Source organism: Apteryx mantelli, chromosome 2 (genome assembly GCF_036417845.1).
Source record: "Apteryx mantelli isolate bAptMan1 chromosome 2, bAptMan1.hap1, whole genome shotgun sequence".
Lineage (NCBI taxonomy): Eukaryota > Metazoa > Chordata > Aves > Apterygiformes > Apterygidae > Apteryx > Apteryx mantelli.
The window spans coordinates 69,437,015-69,463,404 of NC_089979.1; the positions used below are offsets into that span (position 1 = coordinate 69,437,015).

The 26,390-nt window shown below is 36.7% G+C and overlaps 1 protein-coding gene across 3 annotated transcripts; it reads right to left on the reverse strand.

Annotated features, from left to right (window-relative positions):
* Positions 1-6,707: 6,707 nt before the first annotated feature.
* On the reverse strand, positions 6,708-24,407 carry EEF1E1 (eukaryotic translation elongation factor 1 epsilon 1). Of its 3 annotated transcripts, XM_013941725.2 has the most exons (5): positions 24,230-24,407; positions 22,609-22,809; positions 14,593-14,688; positions 7,741-7,841; positions 6,708-7,379 (listed from the first exon to the last, which is right to left on the reverse strand). In XM_013941725.2, the coding sequence occupies exons 1-5, from the start codon at positions 24,335-24,337 to the stop codon at positions 7,208-7,210; spliced, it is 678 nt and encodes a 225-aa protein (XP_013797179.1). In that variant the 5' UTR covers positions 24,338-24,407; the 3' UTR covers positions 6,708-7,207. The 3 variants fall into 3 exon arrangements, with proteins under 3 accessions (XP_013797179.1, XP_013797186.1, XP_067146941.1); XM_013941732.2 differs by lacking the exon at positions 7,741-7,841 and having other exon boundaries at positions 24,230-24,405; XM_067290840.1 differs by lacking the exons at positions 7,741-7,841; positions 14,593-14,688.
* Positions 24,408-26,390: the final 1,983 nt, after the last annotated feature.

Here is a 26,390-nt window from a genome sequence, read left to right on the forward strand (position 1 = left end):
GGACAACCACCCATTAATCAGGTTTAGTGCTCCTACAATATCCTGTAGGATATTCCAGTTGGCTTGATGATCACTAATTATGAGGAATAGAATTGTTCAAATGTTAATTTTTTTCTTCCCCACTCTAGCTACAGTCCTTTCCAAGCATTAGTCTCTCTCTCAAACAAGTTACTTTACCCTCTAAGCCATATGCTCCAGTTATCTTTTTATTTGCTAGGGAAGAAATCCTGTAGTTAGGGGATTTATAAATACCACATTTCTAGGAAAGACTTTTTACATCATGAACAGTGTCAGGTTCTGAATTCCAGGACTGAAACAAGGGCAAATACTGTGACAGATAAGTGCACTGGTTTCCAGGACTACTGTCCTGAAATCATCTCTTCTCTTTGTATGAATATATACATATTTTAAAAAGAACATGCTTTATTGGCACATTTATGCTTTTTTTTTTTTTTTGGCCTCGCTTACTCTCACTGCCCTGTCAAGCTTATTCTCAAAACATATTTAAAAAATTAAGGAGGACTTAAAGAGGTGATGACTATAAAAAGACAATACTTGTAGAGCGCCTAACCTGTCAATTTGTAGGAAGTAGTCATCAAGTTGTAAAAATATGGAAACATCTATGGCTTGGAGCATGAAAATCAACATATGTAGCCATCCTGTATTTTTTTGGAAGATATACTAAACAAACTATGTCACTTCTGCCTTACAAAGGAACCTGCTTTCTCTTTTAGGGATCACTGTGCCATTTACTATTAGTGTTAGCAGCATTCCGAATTGCAAAATCTTCAGATTAATGTGCCCAATCCTGTCATTTTTCCCACAGGCTGTCTAGCAATGATAATCCACTAAAGAATTGTTTCATCCAAGTGGCAGTGTCCAAGTCAAATGCTGGCAACAGGCAGGGAAACCCAAACCTGTTGAGGCAGACTTCTGCTGAGATACAAGGAATTGGAGTGACAGCCCTTAAGAGAGAGAGGCGGGGGACATACTTTGCATGAGCAGAATAAGTCCATGGGCTGCATCTGTGATGGAAGACAGACTACAGTCATGATAGTTGGAAGTTTGTGGGCCATGATGTTGATCCTGGTCAAAGCAGGCCTGGGGCAGCGCTGTTTGGAGTAGTGCCTTGTCGGATTAGTTGTATGGCTACTGTATTTGATGCTCAACCTGGACAGACAGGCCTGCCAGGCAGAAACTGCTCAGGCAGATGATGCTAGGGAGGACAAAAATTATCCACCGCAAGACTAAGAAGACAGATGACACCCAGCAGGAACAGCAAGCCAAGTCTGCAGAATCCACAATACAGCTGGCTAGCCCTAGGCTACCTGCCTCTTTGAAGTGGAATAGACATCATGGACGAGCTGTCAAATTAGATCACCAGCCTGGAAACGCTGAAAGAGATTTAGATCTTCCAACAGAGAAGGGAAAGTTTAATAGATGAAAATCTTCCTGAAGGGGCCAAGGTAATGTGGGAGGGGAATCCTTAAGATGCAACAACAATGAAAAATTACTAACCTCCCTCCTGCCTGCACAGTGAAAGATGAGATTGGCTCTGTTCTGCAGCAACTGGAATTATTGTAGTCACTACCAGCACAGAAAATAAAGGCGATGCCTGCAGGAATGTGCGCAGAGCAGCAACAAGTAACCATTACTACAAAATCAAATTCTCTCCCCAATCTCTGATATCTTTATGTGTCACCCTGAAGCTGGGGTCTAAAGTACGATAAATCCAATATACAAGACATGCAGCAGTGGGATACAAAGATCCAGTGTGAATCCAAAAGCTCAGTGCAGCAAAGACATGATGGCAACTCCCCTCACATTTCTTTTGCAGTAGCATTCACACCCAAACACAAGAATGTGAGGAGAAAAACTCAGTGTCAATAAACTGAGAACAAAATCAAGATTACTGAATGTGTAAGCATGTGCCCAGGTGTATGGAGAATATGAAACATTGGTATTATGGTTAGGGACAGCAGCAGCATGATCTAATTATAAATGCAAAGAAGAAATATTGCTCTTAGGGAGAAAACATTACATGTATTAATCCATTAAACAGCTGCATCATTGCAATTATACTTTGAAGTTAAAGACCATGAAACACACCAAAGATTAAAGGAAGTGATAAAATTGAAAACCAGAAAGAAAAAAGTCAAATAGGCCTACAGATTCCTCCTAATTTCAACTATAGCAAAAAACTAACAATTTTAACTACTAGGATCTGTATAAACATACATCTATAAAACCAATTTATGGCCACACCAAGACAAATTTACTTGGAAAAAAATCATGATAATCTCTCAGTTCCCAGCTTCAGCATTCATGAATCAGACAACCACAAATCAGCTGCAGAGATAGAGGATGCTAGCAGATCAGAAGGAATGTGAACTAGACCTCTGAATGGAAGAGCTTACACTGAATTCCTTGACAATGATTCTATAGGTTTATCTATTACTCTATTTTCATCTCTCTCAGCTAATCCCTTTGTAAGTAACTTACTCAAGTCTTTTCCAAAGTCAAAGCATGGAGGAGCAGGCTTTTGACCATCTATTGCTTTTTAATCAAGAGGAGGGTGAGGATGCTCAGGTTCTAGAGCTCTCTCTGTGATATTACTTGAATGTATTTTGTTTTAGGGACAAAAACATGTTAACATTTCTAAACCATATTTTTGCAGAAAATAGCAAATACACGAGAGATCTTTGAATGCAGAAAACTCATGTTCATCTTAAATCTTTAGTTAGAGCCTCAACTGCCTGCTTATACTCAGGATCCACACTCATGCTGAAGACTCCCAGTTGCCATCTGATGACTTCCATCAGCTGTAATTATAATCTAAAATAAACTGTCTTCTCTCTCTGCAAGTGTGCGTGTGCATGCAAGAGAGAGAGAGCGAGCGAGTACGCGTCAAGATTGAAGACACATTGTATCAAGATAAGCCATGACATTTACTGGAAAATTTAAGATCTACCTTTACAAAGATATGTTCCCCATTTCGAGGCCTATGTTCTTGCAAAGTATCAAATAGTATTAAGAAATTCACTCCAGCAAGAAGGGCTACTTCTGTTTAAAAATATTCTGAAGAGGGTGGGGTAGATGACAGAGAAGGAATACAAGAAAAAATTAAAATGATATGAAAACATCACCTTTTACAGGCCAACAGCTGAGATGCTAGCTAGGATTCTTAATCCTCCAGATGTTATGCAATCTACCCAAAGAATCTCTGGCAATTTAGTAGGTGGAAACCTCTTGAAAGCAAGTATTTACTAAGAATGGGGAGTGAAAAAAGGTAACATAACTTGCTTGATTAGACTGTTTTAATTGTTAACCAGAAGTGATACGTACATAACCTGGTTTCTGTGTAGAAAACTGGGATGCTTACCTGGTACGTAAATAATTGATGACACAAAAGGAACTTGACAAAAAAGCGTGTTATACATTTAACTTAATATCAGAAAATTCTTCACAGTTTTGATGATGGAAAGCCTGCATTTTGGTTCCATCAGAATGGTCAGGTTTTCTTAGTACCTTGTTCTAAAATAGGAAGTATTTTATTTTGTTAAGTGTAACACAGATTTCCTTCTCGAGTTTCTAATTCCTACTCAGCCTCTTCTCTAATGCTTCCATATTAAATCTGGATTTTTCTATAAGTCACTGTTACCCAACTGTAAGTGTCTATGAAAGAACTGTCCCTAAAGACTTTCAAAGTCAAACTAAACTCTGACAACTCACCTGAAAATGAAGTTACATGTACAAAAACCAAAAGCATTAAAAATCATCAGCTACATCATCATACTACATTTCTAGTATATCCAATGCAATACTTGAACATCTGTTTCAGCCCAGCTTGTCTGCAAGCAGGGATCATTTTGGAATCAAGGTGAAAAAGACAAGTCAAAGTGGTTAAGTGCAAGATTTCACTGAACACTTAAAATAATATTTATTCCGCTGTTGAATTCTTCAGCTGCTGAAAGGTTGTCATGCAGTACTATCTCACCATATGGCAACAACCCTAAGTCCTAGAGGCACATACTTAAAAGACCATAACATGTCAGACCCTTTGAATAAATTAGATAGAACAATTATGCAAAATACTAATACTGCAATGATGAGATACATTAACAAATGAGAGTGTCACTGTTCATGAAATGCTGTGGAAATAAATTCCACACATCACTGTGGTCACCATCATCATCAAATTTTGAAGCAACAAAAGTAAAATAACATCACACTATTTACTGCGCCCTGCAGCAACTAAAATTTTAAGAAGTGGGTTGCAAGGGAGGAAAGTCACTTTTACTAATGTTTAATGAAAATATAATAAACTATTACAGAAACAGAAAGACAAGGAGCAGCAATTTTAAAAACAGCAGCACATTTACCCACTCATACTCTTTATACAGACCATCACTGTCAGTTTCAGAGCGCTCAAGTACAGTCATCCATAAAGAATATGAAGTTTAATCTTTAGAACTGCACCTCATGCAAGCTCAAGTAGGCCAATCTGTTTTTATCATGATTTTTCAAAAGTTGCATATTTAGTTGTCCTTAGTGTTCTAAAAGTATTAAAGGGGCAGGGTGGAGGTATAATTAATACCTAGTTTTCCAAGTCTTCTCTCTAAAGACAGTTTCAATTCACCCTTCTTTGGTCTTAACCCTCTACCCCTCTCAATTTCTCCACTCAGAAAGGAAAATTGAAATGTTCAGGTTAGCATTACAACAACTGAGAAAATGCATTTCCAGAGTATAAAGAGTTAAATTGTACTAATTCAATTCCAAACATTTCATCTTGCAGTTATCTGAAACAACTTTTTTCTTAAATTCAGCAGCAAGCAATACTTTTGTGTTCCACACCAGAGAAAAAACTGGCGCAAGAGGCTAGGGGATACTGGAGCCATGGCATATAGCCACCTTGAGAAATCCACAGATACCTGGAAACAGCAGCTGGTTGGGACAAGAAACCATTCTCTACAGCATCGCCTCTAAAAAAAATTGAGGTCTGAAAAGATGAGAACATTGTTTTCAGCAATATTTTAGCTGTACTTCCTTTTCAGTGTTCTTAGATACAAAATACAGTGGGGCACACGACAGCTGTCAGCTTTTTTAAAAGATGTCCTGGTTTCTATGGATGAAGGCTTAAACGTACCTTTTACAAAACTTTGACTATTCTTATTTGTGATAGGAGCATAAAAAAAATACCCCAAAACAACAACAAAACCCCCAAAGACTAAGATGAATGTGAAACTTCCCCAAACCCTAACCTAAGGCACTGATGATTCTGACTCACTCTCCCTTAAGAAACAGAAAATGACTTTGCACAAGAACTTTAGTTTTTTCTTTTTTTTCTTTTTTTTTTTTTTAAATCTCATTACTGTTTGCCCCCAACCAGAACAAAAAAAATCCCCCAAACCACCCCAAAACTCACTTATATACATACTAGGTAATGATTGTTTGAATGAATTGGTAATTAAGAGTGCAAGTAATGACAGTAAAATCTGAAGCACACGGGCAGTGAAATATAAGAATTTGGAGTATGAGGTTTCTAATAACTAGCTAAAAACTGTACCTTATTCTATTGTACATGTTTGCACTGAAGACCAAGTCCATTCTGCAGCTCTTGAACAGATCCTAAGACTTCAATGAGAAGTTTATAATTAAGCACATACGGCCTGCTTCTAAATGGTGAGGAACAAAAGCAACTAACAAAAACAAAGTGTAGAAGCCGAGAATCTCCTGGAAAGCAATGAAAAATTTTTAAAGCAAACAAGATTTTTAAACAAAATGAGACATTCTTAAAAGTAGTATTGTGTGCCTGAAAGTCCTCTTAAAAAAAATTGTGTGTATATATATATGACACACCTATGAGTCTGGAATTGCCCAGAGTAAGGTTACCTGTGCTATTTTCTTCTGTCCTCTTAGTATGTGTTAGGATACAGTTTAATTACCTCATCTCATTTCCTACCTACCTAACCTACTTTTTCCTCAAAACCCTGCATCATTCAAAATATAGGAAGGAGTGTTTCCTAAACAGCTGTCCACAATATCTTTGCATCTACTTCACTCAGTGGGAGGCTCTCCAAGTAGCACCAAATTAAGACAAAAGCATACGCTTCTACAGTCACTGAGCACAAGGGCCGCAGAAGTAGTTTGCTGAGCACTGTCACAGAAACCAATATATAAGTTTATCAGTTAAACTAGCTAAACATTTTTGTATTTCTTTCAGTATATTGAAAGAAACTAACTAAAATTGTGCAGAAGGTAGTTACCCAATTCAGAGGACCACCTTGGGCCATTATGTTAGCATTTTGGGGGGAAAAAAAAAAAAAAAAAAAAAGTCTGAGGGACCACATTCTACAATGAAAGAACCTGTCAAGATGTTTGATACAATAATATTTTGTCCTTATTTTTGAAATGAGCTTTTAAAAATTGAAAGTGAACTTGGCAGACTAGTTCATTATTACCTTAAGGCAAGTACTCATTTTTCCCCCAAGATCTTGGAACCTGCATTTCTATTTGCATAGAACTATCATATGAAATGAGATATACACAGAATTTTGAATAAACCTATTGTTACCTTGTTCAAAGTGCTTCTAGTGTCAAAATAAGAGTCCATATATCATAAAATGAAGTAGCAAATTAACTATGCTTTTAAACTCTGAATTTTTATACTAAAAGAAAAACTCAAAAGTATCACAGCCAATTAAGACTAGAGCTTTAAAATAATTTATTAGGTCACATAAATACTTTGTAACATTTGCACGTTCCCTTTTTCACATCCTTGGCACACAATATAGCTCTTAACTTTTATAAAACTAGTGTAAACATCCATGGAAAATAAAATGAAAACAATGAAGGACAGATGTAAAAATTCAATAAATAGTAAAAGGAGTGAATATCAAAGGAAGAGAAATAGCTCTTTCCGACATCAAAGATCATGTCATTACAATTGAATCTGATTAACTAAAAGAACATTTCATTTAAAAAAAATAGTAAATTAAAAACTGGTGCTCAGTTTCCATCTTTCCATCATTGTTGAATTTAATCAGATACATGATATAATTCTACTAGTTCAAATTCTTGACAAACAACAGCTATTCAATGCAATTTTATTATTTGAGGCATCAACAGTTTTGTTTCACATACAGAAGGTTACAAACCAGTACTTGTAAGTTAGTGGTTTTGGACAGTATAACATCTAAATTTCCAATCACTCTTTCAGTATGACATTAAAATTTTCCTTAATGAGCATTAGTATATAATCTATTCTTGATAAAGATGACATTAGACAGATGTTGTCGGACACCTGGATAATGTTGAATGTGGTTGAACCAGCGAGACACATTAAGGTATTTCTCCTTTTCTTGCACTGTAAGGTCAGCCTGTATGGTGAAGAAATAGAAAGTACCACAAATTACATCAGTGTTATAACATGTGGTAAGGTAAAATAAAAGTTGATAGCTTTTAAAGTTGATTTCAGCTAACAGAAGAAGTTGTGACTGTCCAAGTGTTCTGTGTTAATTTCATACCTTAAAATTGACTTCTTTATTTTAAAATTTATTATTTTCCAGTACAATTTGCATTAATTCAAATGAACAGAACAGGAGAGTGGAATATACATTTGTAAGATACATTTAGAGGGATAAAATGCAAGTTTAACACAACTAATCAAGGGGTTAACATACAGTATGCATATGGGGGAAATTTCACAAAATACACAATGCAGTCTTAAATTCCTCTAACCTAGCAGGTGCTCTTGCCTCACAGGCCAAGTGACTATTTTGTATTTCAAGATGGGCATTAAAAGTGTATGGATAGGGTTTTTTCCCCCAGGCACATTCAAACTGGAGAGGAAGAAAAAAAAAAAGTTGTCATCTATTTTGATTAACAGTTATAAGAAAGTTCTGTGTTATGTTGTTTAACTGTTCGGATCTGCTAACTCACATTATTAGCAATTAAGGCGGTAATGGCACGATTTAAATTACTATGGTAAGGCAGCAAACTAAAAATCTGTCCATACGTAATATACAAATATATTAAAATAGTATCATTTAGTCCCATAGTTTGAGGTCCTGTTGTTCAACAGAGATTTCAAGTCAGGATCATAGTAATTTGTTTAGTTTAACCCAGATCTGAACAGCCACAAGAGGAACAGTGAGGAAGAAGCTACCAGCTGTTACATAGCTATCACAACAGCTCCCTGCTACAGGAGTTCTGGGTGAGATTAACGAAGAACTTAAGTCTACCTTTAGTTTGTCTGATCCAGTCTTCTGACAAAAGTAATCTAGGATTATGATTACAGCAAGGAGCTTAAGCATACCTTTCAAAGTCTTCTAAATTAATGTCCTTAAACATCCTTAAAGATTTTCTATAAAATCTTTTATTACTTCAGTCTTTCAAGCCAGAAGTAGTAGAACTACCAACTACACTGCTTGTTTCTCCATTGCTTTGATCTTCTTTTAATGGGAACAATAATAGTAATAACTCTCCCTTACCATATCACCTGTATTACTTTTCCTTATTATCAATTTCTAGGTCTTCTCAGTCCCCTGCAACCAAGCTAATTTGTTAGTCTAGACAGTAATATGCTTCCTCATGTTAACCTGCTACAATTGACTTGAAAATGGGATAAGCCTCAAAATACAGACTATAAAAATTGTATCAGAAACCAAACAATCTTCTTATGAACTACCTTATCTTATCACAGAAATACTTAACTCATTCAGCATAGGATTCATCTCATTTCATTTTCAGTTAACTAAACTAGCCATTGAGCCTAAGTTAATCATCTTGACATCTCCTGCAGTCAATGGAAAGAAGTGGGCACACCTATCACTCACTCAGAAGCTAAACAGATGTCATATTCCTTATGCCTTGTTTTACAAATGCCATACTTCATGGCAAATGCAGGTTCACTACAAATTTGATTCTGGGCACAGGACAGCTGGAAACAAACATGCTCCAACAAACTTGAAATCAAAAGCAAAAAGAGATATACAAACTCATTTATTCAGCTGTAAGAGTGAAAAGTTAGTGTTCAAAATTAAGTCTCATGTTGAATTTCACTTGTGACAATCCAGCCTTTTGGATTTCAAGGGTTGGCTCTAACACTCACTGCTTCCCTTTACTGTTCTCTCACTTGAATTAGAACTGGAAAGCATTAATCATGTAGAAATAAATAGAAAATAAGGATATAATACTGGAAGCTGGAACTACACTGAGGGAAAAAAGAATTAATTGCCAAGAACTGCAGGAGGGTATTCTGAACCACTGCCACATAACATTAAAGCTGTATTAATGACAGAGTTAACAGCATCATAACAGCAGCAACGACTGAGAAGCAGGGATCTGGAAGCTGCTTCTGAAAACAAGTAGCTCTTCTTCCTAGGGAACTCACCTGCCAGAATACAAGCATACTACTGCACGTGAATTTGCACAAAACCTTTTGCAACTTTCAACTGTCAAGCAGTTTGAGCAGTATGAAAAAAGCTGTTGCACACTTTCTTGCTACTGGCAAGGAAATGTAAACACTACTCCTACAGCTGTAATATAGTCTGATAGAAGTTCACAGGCAAATCAATTAAAGCACAGCTACATTTTATTTTTGCTGAGCTAGAAACATAGGAAGGTTAATCTATATTACACAAGTAGAAAAGAACAATACTTATAAAAGGAGAAACTCAGTAATTTTTAGAGGCATTACAAACAGAAAAGTACAAGCTATTAAAATGTAACACTAAGTGCTTTTTTAAATTAAGATACTTCATAAACTGCCTGAGGTTCCTCATGTATCATATATTCAGGACACAAAAAAAAAAAGAGTGCAGCACCATTTAGGGGAAGATGCTTTTCATCACACAAAATTATCATTGATTATAATAAACTGTAAGCTGATGCTTGGTATGAAGCTTTAGAGCCATTTAAAAAGCAACAGAGAACATGCAAAGAGCAGCATATATACACCCTAAGGCCATCTGAAATTACTGAAAGTGAGAAAAGATATTTAAGTATGAGCAGGTACTAGGAATACTGTAAAATTAAGTTAATGATTGTTGTACAGTGACAGAACTATAATTAAAATATGCTTTTTCACAATTTTTTTTTAATGGATAACCACTTGATTATGAAAATGTTAAGTTACACTTTAGGTTTTGCAGCAGATACAGTATTTCCCCTCTGTAATTTTACAAAGATAATTCTCAAACATCAAGTTTCTCTCATGTAAATCAAAAATAAAGTCTAAAAAATTAGTCCTCCTTCATCCTGTTTGGTGAAAAAACATCTGAAGGGCAGAACAGACAGCTACTCTAATAAAAAATGATAATAAAAAAGCAGCCCTTTTGTACTCTGGGCACAACAAGAAGATAGTTACTTATTTACATAATGTACTCTGTCAATGAAATATATTAAAAAGCACTTTGTGGCATGCTCTACTTTTTACTCAGAACATAACTCTTAGGTTAATTGTTTAGAGATCACTTCCATGGCATTTTTACAACATTTTGTTAGATGGGTATTTTCTGTTCTTCCTCATTAAATTAGATAATTCCCCCAAGTTAAGAAAGGCTGCTGTTCTGCTATTAAAATAATTATTTGCTATTAAAGCAATTATTTTAATAGCAAAGAAGCAGACACTCAATTTGAAGATTTTTTTTTTTTAAATGATGAAAAAAACCTTAGCCTTCCATCACAAAACTCATGAAGGGTAACCAAGGTGGTCATCACAGAATGCATATAGAACACAGTTTCTAAAAGGGCTATAAATACACAAGTTTTAATTATATTTGCTTTCAGTAGCATTGGGGATGCAGGCATAAATTCCCATGCCCACATTCTGCATATGTGTGGGAAGTCTAAAAATACCTGCTTACGTCTGACATTCTTCTGCAGCAAGAGAAAGATGAAATACTAAGTATCTGATTTCTGAAGTTAGCCTTACAGACATGGAAGAAACAGTTGAATCCTGTATTTCATAAAATGCATGTACTTTCACACAGTTTTAACTCATTTTCTGCTGTTAAAGGAACATGCTAAAAAAAATCTTTTCTTTAAAATTACAAAAATGGTTTCATTTAAGAGCTACTTCCAGTGTCATTTATTAGGATAAAAGCATATTAACCCAGTACTAAGACAAGCAGTGTATTGATGAATATTAACAAAGAATTAATGTTAATCTGTTTATTACAGGAAAAGTGTTCATTATGGGGAAAAAAAATAACTGGATACTAAACTGCTAGTCCAGTCCCACTACAGTTCAAGTATTAGTAGTTTTGACCTGAGGAAAAAGAACATAGCTCTTTTTGTACTAGACTATATTTGATTAACCCCCAGACTTTGACTGAGGCTTCTTCTATTTGCAGACATAAATTCCACACACAAGATGTTTTCTAGAGTTTATTCAAGAAGTTTAACATATAAATTTGAGACTAGTTTGTTTCTGGGAAAATTTAGGAAGTATAAAAAGCCACAGATCAACCTTTGTATTATTCCTCTTATGTATTTTCAAACAGCATATTACAAGTCTAGTTCTATTTAAGAATGAGAATATAGGGAAGCTTTTTTGTAAAAAGAAATATTAGCTCTGATATGAAAACTAATTCATTACCATAGGAGGGATTTAACACTTATTGATTGCCTGAGCTATCTCCCAGCAATGCTGCCAAATTCACCTTTTCGGTTATCCATGCTTTAACCTAGCAGCACTTCATTGCTTACCATATTCATCTACCTATGTATTTAAATACTCAAAGTGTCTGAAGACAATCATATTTATATACAAGGAAACATGGAATTTCACATGACAATGTAAATCACATCATCTTGAAAAAGCTCTTTTAGACAACTAGCATGAAACATTACACTTTTGGGGTATTTACGTGACCTATATTAAGATGTAGAACCACATATATGATTTAGTTCCTGCCTCATCACTACAACTGTGTATTTCTAATTCATAGACTGAAAATGTCTCTATTATACTCTGCAAGAAGCCTGAAATGCTACTTGTGAACCTGACTCTCATTCACTAAAGTACTAATTCCTTCCTCACAGTATGAATTTTTAACCATTTATTACTATTGTGCTTATTAAGATAAGCAGAAAGGAGAGGAAGAATGAATACAAGGCATACAACTACAGAATGAGGAGTTGCTGGTGTTCAGTAGACAAACTAAATAGTAAGCTCAAATGGTCCAGTCTGGTCACTGAAAAAGCAGATCCTGGGAACCCCCCTCTAGATAATGGGAAGCGGAAAAGGGGGGAGGAGGGCAGGAAGAAATATATACAATTTGTATTCAGAAAGGAAGATGCAACAGCAGGTGAAAAAGTGTAAGCAATAATATTGGGTGGTATTAAACTTTCTAATGAAGTGTGCATCAGAAGATATTTAAAGTTTCTTTTATTAATACATGATCCATTCAGGAAGATGATGGTATGTTACTGATAGACAGTATCCTATTATTAATGTCAGTGTTAAGTTTTTAATCTCTCTGCTTTTGATGGACTAATCCTAGAAGTCATTGCCAGTAACACTTAGATTAATTTTCTAGAGACCTTGTTGGAGAATAAGAACTACTCCCCCCCCCACCACCCCCTTTTTTTAATTTCTGCCTCTGCTCCTGAAACCACAATTATAGAAAAGATTTATCGAAGATGTGCACATTGTTTAGCTGAAACAGTGGTGGATCTGACAAACTAGTTCCCAGGACTGCATCACATTGAAAGATATAGTAGCTTTTCTGCCTAAAGTTTGGGACAGAGCAGCAGCTCTAGACATACTTCCCTCCCCTTCCACACACACAAAGAATCCACAGGATTTTTTTCCTAGTTCAACATCTTACCTCTCTAATCAATAATTAGTATTAATCAATTCTGTAACCTTCAAAATATACCAATTCCTGGCTAGTACCTTCTACATTTTCCCTCTATTTAGGATAGCAACCCCATTATTTGCCCTTTACACCTTTGAGTCCAAAAATTATCTTCCATGAAATCAAACATTTCAGAAACAGCTGTTGTACTATAAACTTGTCCTGAGTAGTGTCTGGATGGTTGCAGGCACCCAGGAGCACCAAGTCATTTGTTTTTACCATCTGTTCTATTTCCCAAAGCAATAACTTGTATCTTTTTTTCCTTGATTAGGTGGTCTACTCTAGAGCAAACTCTAAATTTAAAATATGCTTGATTTTCCCCTGCCTAGTATTTTTTAAATGTCTCATTTGTACTCGTACTCCCTTACAGCATATAGTCATTTTTAAAAGTATCTATACACCCTTCTGTGCCACTATATGTGAAAGATTACCAATTCTGACATTCTAGTCAACATATCTACCTTACTACTTAAATCATTTTCTTCTAAAAAAAATATTAACATAATTAATTACAAGTGACTTACTCTAACATGTTTTCAAGAAGCTTCTGAAATCAAGCTGCTTTTCCCACTCCTCTGCTTAACACTGTCTCTTTTGAACTTTTATTCCTGGACAACCAAGAGACATATAAGTTCTCTCTTACATTTTAGTAATATCTCACTACCCTGTTTTTCTTAAAAAAAAAAAAAAAAAAAAAAACACACCACCCTCCTTAGCTTCCCTTTTGAAACATAGTATTCTTGGACTCCTCTACCAGCACTCTGCTTTTAACTGTATAAAGTAACGACCCAGTTCAGCCACACCAGCATTTCAATGAGGTATCTTTTCCAAAAATCACCCTTCCTGTTTTCTAATGTAAAACTGACTGATTCTATTTTCTTCAAAGAATTTAGCAGACCTTTTTGTACAATGCCTTTGTTTTGTTTAGTATTACCAGCTTCAGGGAAGGCCCACTCATTTACAATCACATGCCAGCTACCAAAATACCAATAACTCCTATTGATTTTCTTTTAAATTATCTCTTTGGGTTCAAAACCAAGGTGCAATGCTTTATAAGTGCTCCATAGTACACCCTGAGGCAAACATGAACTGAAGAATCTCAACATCTTCACCACTCAGTACAAACTTTTATTTTTGTTTTTTCTAAGCACCGGTTCCCCATTTTATTTTCATATTCTATGTTATCAGCTCTTATTATCAAGTCTCTAAACACAAACAGCCATTTCAGGATGCCTGACACTTTTAAAAAAAATTAAATTCCTGAATGATGAATGCAAGTGCATCTCAGCACCAGTAGCACTATTCCAATACTAACAAAGTCTGAGACTTATCTTTCACTTCTAACACATTCTTTCAGTTTCATTTATCTATCTCCTCCTGTAGTTCATAAGCAGTAATGTTTCAGACTTGAACAAATAGAGTTCTGATAGCTAAAAAAACACAGGGACAGGTGTTAACTTTATGTTACACTATATACAGAAAACTAAAGCACTCTGAATACTACAGATAATAGTAGACAGACCCATAGCCAGCTCTTAACACAAGTTAAAAACAAGCACTTAAGAGCAAGTTATATTTGAAGTTCTTAGAAGAAACTTCTCCATTTTTTATTCTGCAATTGTCACTGATCAATATAGTATGTCAATTTTTACAGCAACAAAGTGATTTTAGATAAATCCACAATTAGAATAGTTGTAAGCACAGAAGTAATGCAAATACCACTTACCATGACAGGATGCAGTCCATAGTACATCAAAATATCTGCTAAGGTAAAACTGTTTCCTGCAAGGTAAACTTTATCTTCAAGATAAGCGTTAAGATCCTAAAAAAGAAGAAGTCATTACACGGGTATAATATTGATTTCATAAGAAAAACATTAAGGCAGTTGTTAAAAATAAATAAATAAAAATTGAGAACATCCTCTGAAGACCATGCATGTGAAATAAATGGCAACTTTAATTTCTCTGAACTCAGTAAAGGAGGAAAAAAAAATCTCAGAAGAGTCAAGCTAATAACCTAAAATATCATTCTTCTTTGAAAGTGAGAATTCAACAGAATTTAAGTGTTAGTCTTTAAATAAAGAGGTAGTCAGTTCTCTGCTGGCACAATCTTTCATAATTCCCTCACTTCACCCAATTTTTTGTAAATACAGCAGTGTGATTTATTTTACATTGGTAGCGACTCCACAGAAATACTTTCAAACCTGTCTTTTGCAGGCCTCAAATTACTGCAATTCCAAAATGCTAAGCTGTGGATTTTTAATGAGCATGTATGACTCATACAAGCACCTGTGTTGTATGTACAGTATTTGGTAAATGGTAAGCACAGCCTTAGACTCAAAGGGGAGCGCACTGCTCTCCCAGCAGCAGCTTATCCTGCGCTCCAGGACTCCACACACTCAACGCAGCTGGTCAAAGTTCTGGAACTGCAAACATGCAAGATGTCAGAGAAACAAAGGGAGAACAAGGTGGGGGCCAAAAGAAATGCGTTTCAAGCTTAATGCCTGAAACTTGACATCTATGAACTGCTATCACTCAGTATCTGTTTTTATTAGTGCTGAAATCACTGCTAGCAAATCTTAATAACTATACCATCTGTTCGGTTTTTACACCAAGTCCACGTGAAAAGAGCACTGCTTCAGCATTTTAAGAGCACTTCTCTGAAAAACTTTAACAATTCCATTTAAGATGCTAAATGAGCGAGCAGCTGGAGACTTTTACTGGATTCACTGAATAAAGTCATATACAAAACATTTCAAATCTGTAGTGCTGAAGGACCCTGTCTTTCTACACCCTTTTTTATGTCACTTTGTATACAAACATTCTCTGCAGGAAAACAGGCTGACAGACTCATCAGTGCTATTAAGCATCTCAATTCTTAAAGAATAAGCACACACACACAGGTATCACTTAGCTCTACCTCTTTAGCTGTCCATAAGCAGTCTCTTCCTATCCTCCACATCTTACCTATTTACCACCCAATTCATGTACCTAACTACCCCCCTCTCTCCCTCTAAAGGAGAAAATACAAGAGTTAACAAAATCTACTTTAACTCCAATCCCAACATAAACAATCCTTAGTTTTATTATAATCCTTTAAGCAATGTAGGAGAACAGTTGCCTAGCTTTTCCTTTTATTTGGAAGCTTGCAGTTAATATTCTTCTACTGGTTAAAATTGCTATAGTAAGTGCACTCCTTTTTCCTCTTTTCTCAGAGTATTCCTGACAGTTTTCTTGTGCCATCTTTTTCTTTCTGGAAACAGAAGTAATCAGCTTCAAGACTAGCTACTTTAATATTTTTCAAAATGTCTCTAAAATAAATTATCAGTCTCAATTACAGCATGCTCCGTTTTAAGAGAACTTTTTGTTTTAAAAAGAAGTCTATTACAGGGAAAAGGGGTTAATCATTAGTGAACAAATAAAAACTAGATTTAACCTTTAGTGTATTGCAGTTTTTGTTGTTCCATCATCTTAATGCCTCAAATAGATGGAGATATCTTACAGTGCATACATGAAGTCACAGCATTTTAGTACTTTTTTATTAGACATCTGACCTTGCATTTGAATTTGGCAAATCTGACACCATTATACCACTTTATCATTTCTTTGATGACCTCTTCTTGACAAGTCTTCTACACATTTATAATAGTTAAACATCCTAATGTCTGCTTTGATTTCTTTTATTAGAGCAAATCAGGGAGGATATTAAGCCCTGCACAGTTAAAACTCTGTAAGGTCATCTGCCTCTGGCTATGTATCTCCCCCTCTCTCCCTTTAGACTGTTTATTAATTTGTTCATATTACTTAGCTCTCAGATTACTTCAAATATCAAACTACAGTTCTGTAGAATTTCATTCAGACACAACACAAAGGCAAATGCAGGGTTTAAAAACAAAACCAAAAACCCTTGCATGAAGAAAATCTATAGCTCAGTTTACTAAAAAAGTTGTATTAACTACTTAAGAAAGTACAATCAACACAGTTATTTCACTTGTCAAAATTCTGAATTCCTGCATTAAAGAAGTTACATCATGTTAAATTTTGGTTCTACACAACTTTAAGAAGTAAACTAACTCCTGTGCAGAAACACCAGTTTGCAGAGTTGTTCAGGATGGGTTAATACCATAAAAAGAATAAATTTGCTCTTTGAATACATTGCACAGGCATATTTATTATTGTACATACTCAAAATATTCACCAGTAAAGAATATCCTGAAAATTTAAAGACAAAGTAAGCTACTACAGCGTGAACTATTATTTACTCTGGCTTACCAAGTTTTATGAAGTCAGTTAACTGAGCCAACGGAATTCGACTGATGGGGTTTAGTCTTGGAGAAATTAGCGTTAATTTTAATTCTGGTTCTGAACATGCACATTCCTCTCATAAGATTTAGTAAACTGTTCTGAATACATACTGTAAAAGTCAAGTTAATTTAGAAACACTACAACACTTTTTTTTTCCATGTGCAATAGAAGCATTTAGTTAATCTTCTCTAACGGGTTAGGAGTCCCATAAAAATGGTTACGTTACTGCCTAACAGCAAACTGTGACAGTTTCCACGTTAGGAAAGCTTCACTTCTGGGAATTTTAAGTGACCGTGACATTGAACTGAAATAGTCTTCATGTCCTGAAGACATTAACGGAAACATGGATACAAAACTGTATCTGAACTACTGCTACATCAGGGAAATTCAGATCTATTAGTTGCCATTCATGGCATTGTCTTTCAAGTACTGAATGGCACTACTTAAACTGATTACATGCAACTTCCAAGATTAAATAAATCATCTAAATGCTGGAATGTATGTATGTAGCTATATTAACTTATTGTTGTAATCTCTCAGGAATGTCTTCCCCAAATTTCAGGCAAACATGTAAGGTATAATTGCAGTTTATTATAATAATATGCATTTAACAATTGTAACAATTCTAATTTCATTCTTGAGTATGAAGAGGAAAAAGCAAAGGAAAGCTGAGAAGATGCTGCATTATCTATGAACTGACTGATGGATTACCATTTGCTTGTTCTGTGGAACAGATGTCCTATTTATGGCCCATATCTAAGCTGACAGCTCAGTACATCCCACCCACAGCACACTTCTGGCTGCCCCACGCTGTTGCTTACTATCTTTTGAGGATATAGTCCAATTGCCTGTAATCCAACTAATCCATTAAAATGACTGAATTCCTTTCCAGTCACAAGCTGGGACAAGGCTATCACTACAGCTCAGATAAGTCACCACTGCTTCTTAAAAATGATTCATCAGCTTGCAATGATCTAACCACATGCTAATTGTTTTAGGGACATTTTGTCCACAAAAACACCACTGTTGTTGTACATACTTCCTTCACAAACAAACAAATCCACATTCTTTCAGTCAGTAATATTCTCAAGATCACACTCATGCCCTAGGTGCCTTTACACTGCACCAGGCAGTGACAAACAGCAGACCATGCTCAAATACTCAAGGCTCTCTGACAACACAGGATACAAGAACAGCAGAACTTCACTTTTGGGGCACGGATGTTTCTTCTGCAACAATACTTTGAAGAAGTCTAATTCAAGACTTTGCTGCATAACAGGCAAACTATGACCTAAACTTGGTCCGGAGGACTACTATATTCAGTCTGCTGTTTCTTCTCCAAAGGACAGGGAGGAAAAATAATCAACAAATGTTGCTCAAATAATCACAATGCAGCCTCCTACGCCTGTAATTGCACAATATCCTACTGCTGCTAGAGAATGGAGATGAGTGAACTCAAAGTTTAAAAAATGCTTGCTAGACAAGCCCACCAATGTGAATACACATCCCATCTGAAAGTTTGTCGACTAACAGCATACCCAAACTCTGGATTAATTATATGGATGGAATATAGGTTAGCTTGCTTCACAGGTTTGAAGAATGGCTGTTTCCAAAACAAGCACTGTAAACAGTAATTGAAGCTCTCGTTTAGATTTCTAATTGTATTTCATGATTACAGTCATAGAGAACAGGAAATGAGAAGTGTCTGAAATAATCGAACATTTTCTTTCTATGAGACACATTTGAAGTAATACACATTTTTGGTTCTAACTGTCCTTCAGAGACTAGAATTTAGATTAGAACTTTCTGCATTTCTTTGGAAGCTTTCCAGTGAATTCCAGCACATACTCAGAGTTATATTTTGAATAGAACATATGATTATTTAGAATAGACTTTTTTGCCCCCTCACCTCCCAATCAAGTTCTGAAGATCTAAAATTGATGAAGCAGAGACGTTCAAATCCCCTGGATACAACTCATTAACATCTGTGTAGTCATTTGGTGCCACAGAAAAAGTGCTTTTTTTTTTTTTTTTTTTAAAAGGTTCTCAATTTCTCTCTAGAAGCATAGCAACTCTATTAGATATCAAGCGCAACAATTTTGCAGATTTTTTTTGGTGCAACTTAAATTTCCTGTTAACCAAAAGTCACACAGTTGACCAGAGACAAAGGAAAATACTGTTGCATCCGGGGTGGGGTGTGGCAGAGAGAATGAGTAATATAATGCATCAGAAATTAAGCAATCATGCATTATTGACAATCATCATTCCTATGTGTGTGCTGCAGAACAGTCCAGAGATATTGATCCTGCTATTTTGTCCAGTATAGGAGCTCAAATCAAAACTTAGACAAAACTACACTGTCATTGACGGGTTCTGAACAGTACAGCATTTGCTATGAATAAATACAAAAATCCTGACTGGGACAGACCGACTACTTTATGATTGTTATCAGGTCAAGTAATATTTCAGTCAATGTGTCAGTAAGACCAATTTAAGAACTTTTTTTTTTCTTAAGACCTCAGAAAAAGAAAGCCTTTCCTGTTTAAAGTAACAAACTAGTTTGTTACTGAGGTTTTTCAAGACATCACTTCATTTAAGAGTTAAATAGAGGCAGCCTAGGGTTTACAGCAGAAGCAACTGAACTGTTTTTGGCACAGCTTATTATAAGTTGTGGCTCTAGGCTGCAATCGTCCCAAGACTGCCACTGTGTATTCCAGACACATTGTAAAACTACAGTCTCAGACTTGCCTATTTTATTTTTTTTTCCCCATACTCCCTTTTGGCATAGTATATTTTAATGGTAGACTGCCTCTTGTTCTGATTAATCATGGTGACAAGAGAACAAATTAAAAAAAAAAATCTTAATTGCTATACTATGGAATTATTAATGCTAGAACAACTCCACAGCAGTCCTGCGTTAAGATGAATTCTGGTCATTCAACATCTGCTAAGGAGAAAAAAAAAGCAGGAAATTTTTAAATTGTTAATATTTATTAGAATAGGTTTAAAGGCTGAGGTTCTCCCATGAGTGACACTGAATATTCCTAGTAAGGAAGTTTTGTTTTATTTGGAAACACTTCATTTATCTACACATTTGTATTTCAGCACACTCCTTTTCTATTTTTAGCCTTAGTAACACTGGCAGTTAGAAAAGACAATTAGCTTTACCATTAAACCATCATATTTCTAAGTCTGGTTTTAATACCCAATTGCAGTTTTGCACCTACTCAGATGTGTGTGCTGACAAAGAAGGTATGATCACTTAAGCCAGTCAGAGTAGATACATTTTGTTATAACAAGACAAAAAACTTGTTTTTTGCATTTATAACATAGAAGGGTAAAGAAAGGTAAGTAAAAGGCAGTTATTTATTCTTGCACCGTCTTTTCATAGTTTGTAATAGCACAAAAGACATTAGAAGTCAGTTAGAAGCCAAGATAAGACTTGCATAAAGGGATTTGTTTAAGTAAACTGCACTGAAACGAATCAGATGGGTCTGTCCTTCAGGACAGGTATCTAGCTGACTTGGAACTCTACCAGGTAGAATAACTGAAAGTCAACATGATTCTCTTTAATAAAGTAGTGCTGGGTTGGGGTTCCTCTGGCTTTCATTTATTTTTGTTATTTAGACACAAGGCAAACCTTTGCTAAGTGTTAATTCATTTGTTTGTAATGTACTTAGTAGATTATGAATTTAATAATGATCTAATAAATTATGAATTAATAATTTGCTACTAACATGATGAATAGTTCTATAACATTGGACTGTCTTCTATAAATTCAGAAAAATTTAGGTCGGAAGGAACCTCTGAAGGCCTCCTAAACAGGAAGTTCTATCCTCTGTTTAAAGCAGAGCTAACCTTGAAGTTTAACACAGTCAATGTCTTATTAGTTGAATTTAGAAGATCTTTAAGGATGGAGATTATAAGGAATTGTGATGAGTATCTGTTGAGTAACCATGACTGTAAATATTTTCAAAGCATTCACATGTAGAGAGTAAAACCAGTGATATTACAAATAAGATGAAATGTAAACACACACACGCTTAAGTGGTGGAAGATATCCTGTATATACAATGAGATCAGGATAGTTCATATCATCTGAGATATAAGTGAAAAATGGTTCTTTAGAGCTTGCCCAAAGTGCGCCTCTGTAACATTGGTCAGGCATGTTGTTCCCTGTCCTCCACATCAAGGAGGCTGTCAATTTGAAAAGCGCAATCAATTACTAATAAGGCTTTGTTTCACAGGATTTTAAGATGCCAGATTTTGCTTCACTTTAAGTTATACAGGATGTTAACTCTTCCTCTTGACTACTGCTCCAGTAAACCTTAAGGGTTTTCTGTAATAATTTCAGTTGACTCAGACTAGCCACACCTAGCAGCAGTCAGAAGACTTCTTATTTAAGACTGTGCTAACCTCAGGTATGGCCAACATTGCAGCTCACAAAGCTTTTCTAAACCCAAGCCAGTTAGTAGCACCAATAATTTTGCACTTTCTATATAAAATAGAGACCTTCGAAATTAAAAAAAAAGAGAACAAACAAGAAAACCCAGCACTTGGGTCAAGAACGGACCAAATTTCACTCTTGTATTGTACCCATTTACTAAACAGAGCCCTTAGCACTTACCAGTGTAAAACAATTTTTCTCTTCAAGCTTTGTTCCCACAAGGTTGCAAAAATACTAATTACCAGTCACAAGGAGTAAGAAGGAAAATAGAGTAAGTTTTTTCAATCTACTCCCTGCCATCTGGCTGCTCAAATAACCGGATGACCCTTGAGGTTTTCTTTTCTGCTTCCACCTGCTTCTTTTGAAAAAAGACTGAGTGTTAAGCTACAGGAAGAATTTAATACAGTTGACTAAAGTCTCCATACATATGTAGCTCAATGGGAAGGACAATTTTACAAGGGTTCCCCTATGATTTCACTTTTTAGCATTTCACATACAATTCTGTCCAATAACTCATTTTGTTATCCATACCAATGTGTCAAATACTGGCTTATATTCCATATTATCAAATCAAGAAGACTGGCTCTTAAAGTTAAGAGCACAGCTATCTTTAAATACAACACAGAACAATTTGTTTATAACTGAAATTTTATAAAGACAGGAAGAAAACTGTGTCTTACAAGGTTCATAGGAGACTAGAAAATTGAACAATCGTTAAATTATTTGGAATGTGCTAGGTAGTTTACAGCATTACATCCATAAAAGAGGGTAAGAGTTCAGCTTCTGAGAGAAGACAACTTAAATTATATGATTGTCAATAAAAGTAAAAACTCAGCAAGCACTATAAAAGCCAATACTTAAAAATACAGACAAGTCTTCAGCACCCTCTCGGTTTTATTAATCAGTTGTTCACACATACTAGGCCCTGAAGGAGATTAAGATGCTAATGTCAGTCCAAAATTCAGTGTCAAGGTAATTAAGTAATCTTTACCTTCAGAATTATTCTAGTATCTTCTTCACTAGAGCATCCATCTACTCGAGTCACTCTGTATTCCAGCCATTGCTGAACAACAGCTTTCTCTTCTGCAGTGCTTCCAAGCAGTTGCTCTTTCTTAGCCTGTTTAACAAGATGGGCAGCTACGGTAATTAATCCTATTAGACTGGGACCATTGTTTGTTTGAAGAACAGGGATCTAGAAGAGAGAGAAAAAGAAAGTGTAACTACGTATTTTAGTTATTCTCATAGAGAATAGTTACTTCCTAACTCCCCACCCCAAAAGGATCTCTGAAACAATATATGATGTCATATAATATCAGTTTGCTTTAAGAAGCTACTTCAGACAAGCACAATCAGTCTTCAGAGTATGAAAAAAGTAAATCACCAGAGACAGAAAAAAAAAAAATGACTTGAAACGTGCTGCAACAGACTAAAAGCAGTCTTTTATGACATCAAGTGATAGAAAAGTAACTTACTGAAATGTAAAACCTTTTGCTCGCTCTTCATTCCCTCCCTTCTTTTTTTAAGTGTCTGACCATGCAGAGGCACTTGTCTATGTTCAAAGTTAATTAACATAAGATGCAGGTTTAAAGCACAATATTTATTTTGCAGTTCTTCTACTCTAAGATCAGAGTGATTGCCATTCGATTTTTCCACTGACCACACAGTCAGATAAACTATGGACAGACAAGTCTAGCGAATTGATTTTTTCCCAAAGTTATGCTTTACAGTCATAGCATTAAAATACCATTTGGACTGTTAAACACTTAAAGAAGCTTGCTTACTTACTTGTGGCCAAAGAATGCATATATTGATATTCAGAACTCTAGTCATAAACAGTAAATAAAGTCAAGAAAAAGAAAACACACAAAGGCATAAGCCCAGTGCAGAACTACAGTTTCCTTATTGTCTGTTTCATACAGAACCACACAAAGGCTTCCACACATTTGCGATACCCTCAGTTCTGCATTACTTTCTTCATGCTTCAACTGTCAGGAAATAATGTCAAGACATGAAGAAGGCAGAAAATTTAAGAGCAGAAATTCTTTACTACAGACGCAGCTTTACTATCAGAAATGCATCTTTTTAACATAACGTGACTACAGCAGCACAAATACAACTGAACTGACACCAAAACGACTCAGGAAGAAAAGCACTGTGAAAACATGTACGTTTTAAACCAGCATCCCCGCAGTGAGCCATGGTAATCTTTAGCTAGACAGGCAGATAGAACAGGCTTCCAGGACCTGCAAGCGGACAGTGAGGTCCTACAGCCGCAGTTAGCGGAGGGGAAAGAGCGAAGGGGGCGGGGGGAAGAGATGAAAGAGCAAATCCCCACCAAGAGGCCGCTCAAGGAGAAGCGCTGACGGTGCCGCCCTGGGGGACGCGCAATTCAGGCTGACCCGGGACTCGCCCGCCGCGGCGGGAAGAGGGCGCCCCGCCCCTCCCCCTCAACCGCGCCACACCGCAGCGGTGGGGGTGGGGAGCGGCGTCGCGCGGGGAACAGGGAAGGGAATGGAAGGGGAGAAGGGGCGAGGTAAACAGCCGTTAGGGAAGGGGGCTGGTGGCCACGCGCGCGCCGCTGCCCGCTCCCAGCCCCTCCTCGCTCCCTTCACCTTCCGCTCCCCCTGGACGCCGTACTTGTTCCCTTTCTGCAGGCCCAGCGACTTCTCCAGCAGCGCCAGCTCCTCCGCCCCCAGCCCGGGCTGCGCCGCAGCTGCCATTCTCGCAGCAGGCCACCTGGGAAAGGAGAAGAACCCAGCACCTCGCAAGGACTGCCAGCCCGATTGGAAGGCAGCGCTGCCACGCCTCCGAAAGAACCTTCACTGCTATTGGCCCGAAGGACTGGGCCATCCAATCAGCCCCCCACGGCGCAGTGGACGCATGCGCTGATTCAGGCTCGGCTGCGAGACCCGAGAGGAGGGTGACGAAGAGCCGAGGGTCACTAAGAGCGCGTGCGCCAGAGAGGCCGACGTGAGGCAGCCCCCCCCGCCCCCACTCGCCGGTTTGCGCATGGGCGCGCGGGGGCGGGGCGAGGGCTGAGCCACGCCCCTAGGCTGCGACGTGCTCGGCGGGGCGGGGCGCGCCGTTAGTCGAGTTCGGGGAGCCGTTGAGGCCGCGTTAAATGTTTCTGAGCTTCCAGCGCCTCAGTGGGGCTTTTCACCCCAAAGCTTTTGAATCTGCTGTCCGGCTATCGCCGGATTTAGCGGAGGAGCTGAAATTTCGGGAAGAGTGACACTTCTGCAGATTTCTGAGAAATTAATTCTCAGAAATTAAGGAATTAAATAAGAAATGAATGAAGGAAGCTTATGGAGAATTCATCCAATATACCTGCTGACCAAGGGCATCAAAGGAAGGGGAAGGGCAGAATTATGGTTAATAATGGCGTGTTAATGCTAATAGTGAGGATTGCAAAACCTGAGCTGGTCACGGAACAGCCTGATTTAGCTGCACAATTACTATATTTGAGATTTGTTAAAGGCATGCTTTAATCACCTTTCTAGTACAAGACCTCTATATGTGACCATAAATGTTAGAAATGAAAACATTTTTAGATTGGCAGGTCTGTTTATCTAGAATACCAAAGTGCAATTCTCAATACAAGACTATTAAGTACCAAACTAGTGCTATGTTTTTACTAAAAACAGTGAGCCAGTCTTGACCCACTAATGAGTCTTACAAAATACAGACTCAGCTATCACTTAAGATGTTAGTCTTCTTAAATAAGATGATCCTGACAAATGTCCTGGTTCTTTATTGAAATGCATAGCTTGATACAAGGCAATGTTTAGACCTGTACCTTCTGTTTCAGGATAAAGTTTAACAGTGGCCACACAGGCTTCCTTTGAGCAGGGAGCAATTCTGAAATCAGGACTCAATTTTTCAGCTTTTGCAGAAATCTGTCATTTCTTTTATATTGAAATCTGCAAAGTGCTTCAATTTAAAAAATTGCTCTGTCTTAAAAATGGCATTGTCCTTTGCAAACTTGGTTTAATTCTCCAACTCCTTTCCTGCAGCAATATTTTTGAGATGCCACTGTTCCAATTGTGTTTCAATGTGATATCAGTGAATGCTCTGTTATATTCAAAGTTGTACAGAATGCCTTAATTTTCAGTGGGTAAAGTGATTTAAATATTTTTCCATTTTTTAAAAGCTAGTTGATTGAGATTCTTGAAATCCATAAAAGAGAAAAGATTTCACTTTCAGTAATCTGACAAATCAAACAGTAAATATGTACCTACATTTACATGTTATTTTGCATATTTCTATTTTTTAAATGCCTTGGTACCTAGAAGGTGAGACATTATGTCAGTTTGAAATATTAAGATTGAAATATCAGTAACAGTAAAAGGAAGGTTCCAGTTTCAGTCAATGCAAAGATAATGTAATAGCTATTTTTTTGGCTTTCCTTGCAAATCAAAGTTTTTAAGTCCTTGGAAGAGGGGACTTTATAAATTACTTGAAGTAGATTAACTGCTTACGTTTTTAAAGCAGTTCCCCTTTGGTAATACTGTTTAGCAGAGAGAGAGAGAGAGAGAGAGAGAGAGAGTGAGTGTGTGTGTCTCCCTCTGTTCCTTTCTTTTTCTATGCACAGTTCACTCATCATTCCATTAGGTGGAGCTTTGTGATTAAGACTGCAAAGGAAACTTGCTTCAAAGTGCAAAATAATTCACCACAGCATGGGTGGGGGAGGAGGAGAAAGAAGTGTACTTTGCTTAGAGGTATCAGTGTCCTGTGTGCAAGCTTGATACATAAAAATCTGTATCCAGACCCTCA

Bases quoted from the DNA above. Each gene is read 5' to 3' on its own strand.
- EEF1E1 (XM_013941725.2), bottom strand. From the start codon at position 24,337: ATGGCAGCTGCGGCGCAGCCCGGGCTGGGGGCGGAGGAGCTGGCGCTG. The intron at 22,810-24,229 runs GTGAAGGGAGCG...TCTCTCTTCTAG, and splicing joins GCGTCCAGGGGGAGCGGAAG to ATCCCTGTTCTTCAAACAAA. The intron at 7,380-7,740 runs GTTAGAGGAATT...TTCACCATACAG, and splicing joins GAGGCAAGAGCACCTGCTAG to GCTGACCTTACAGTGCAAGA.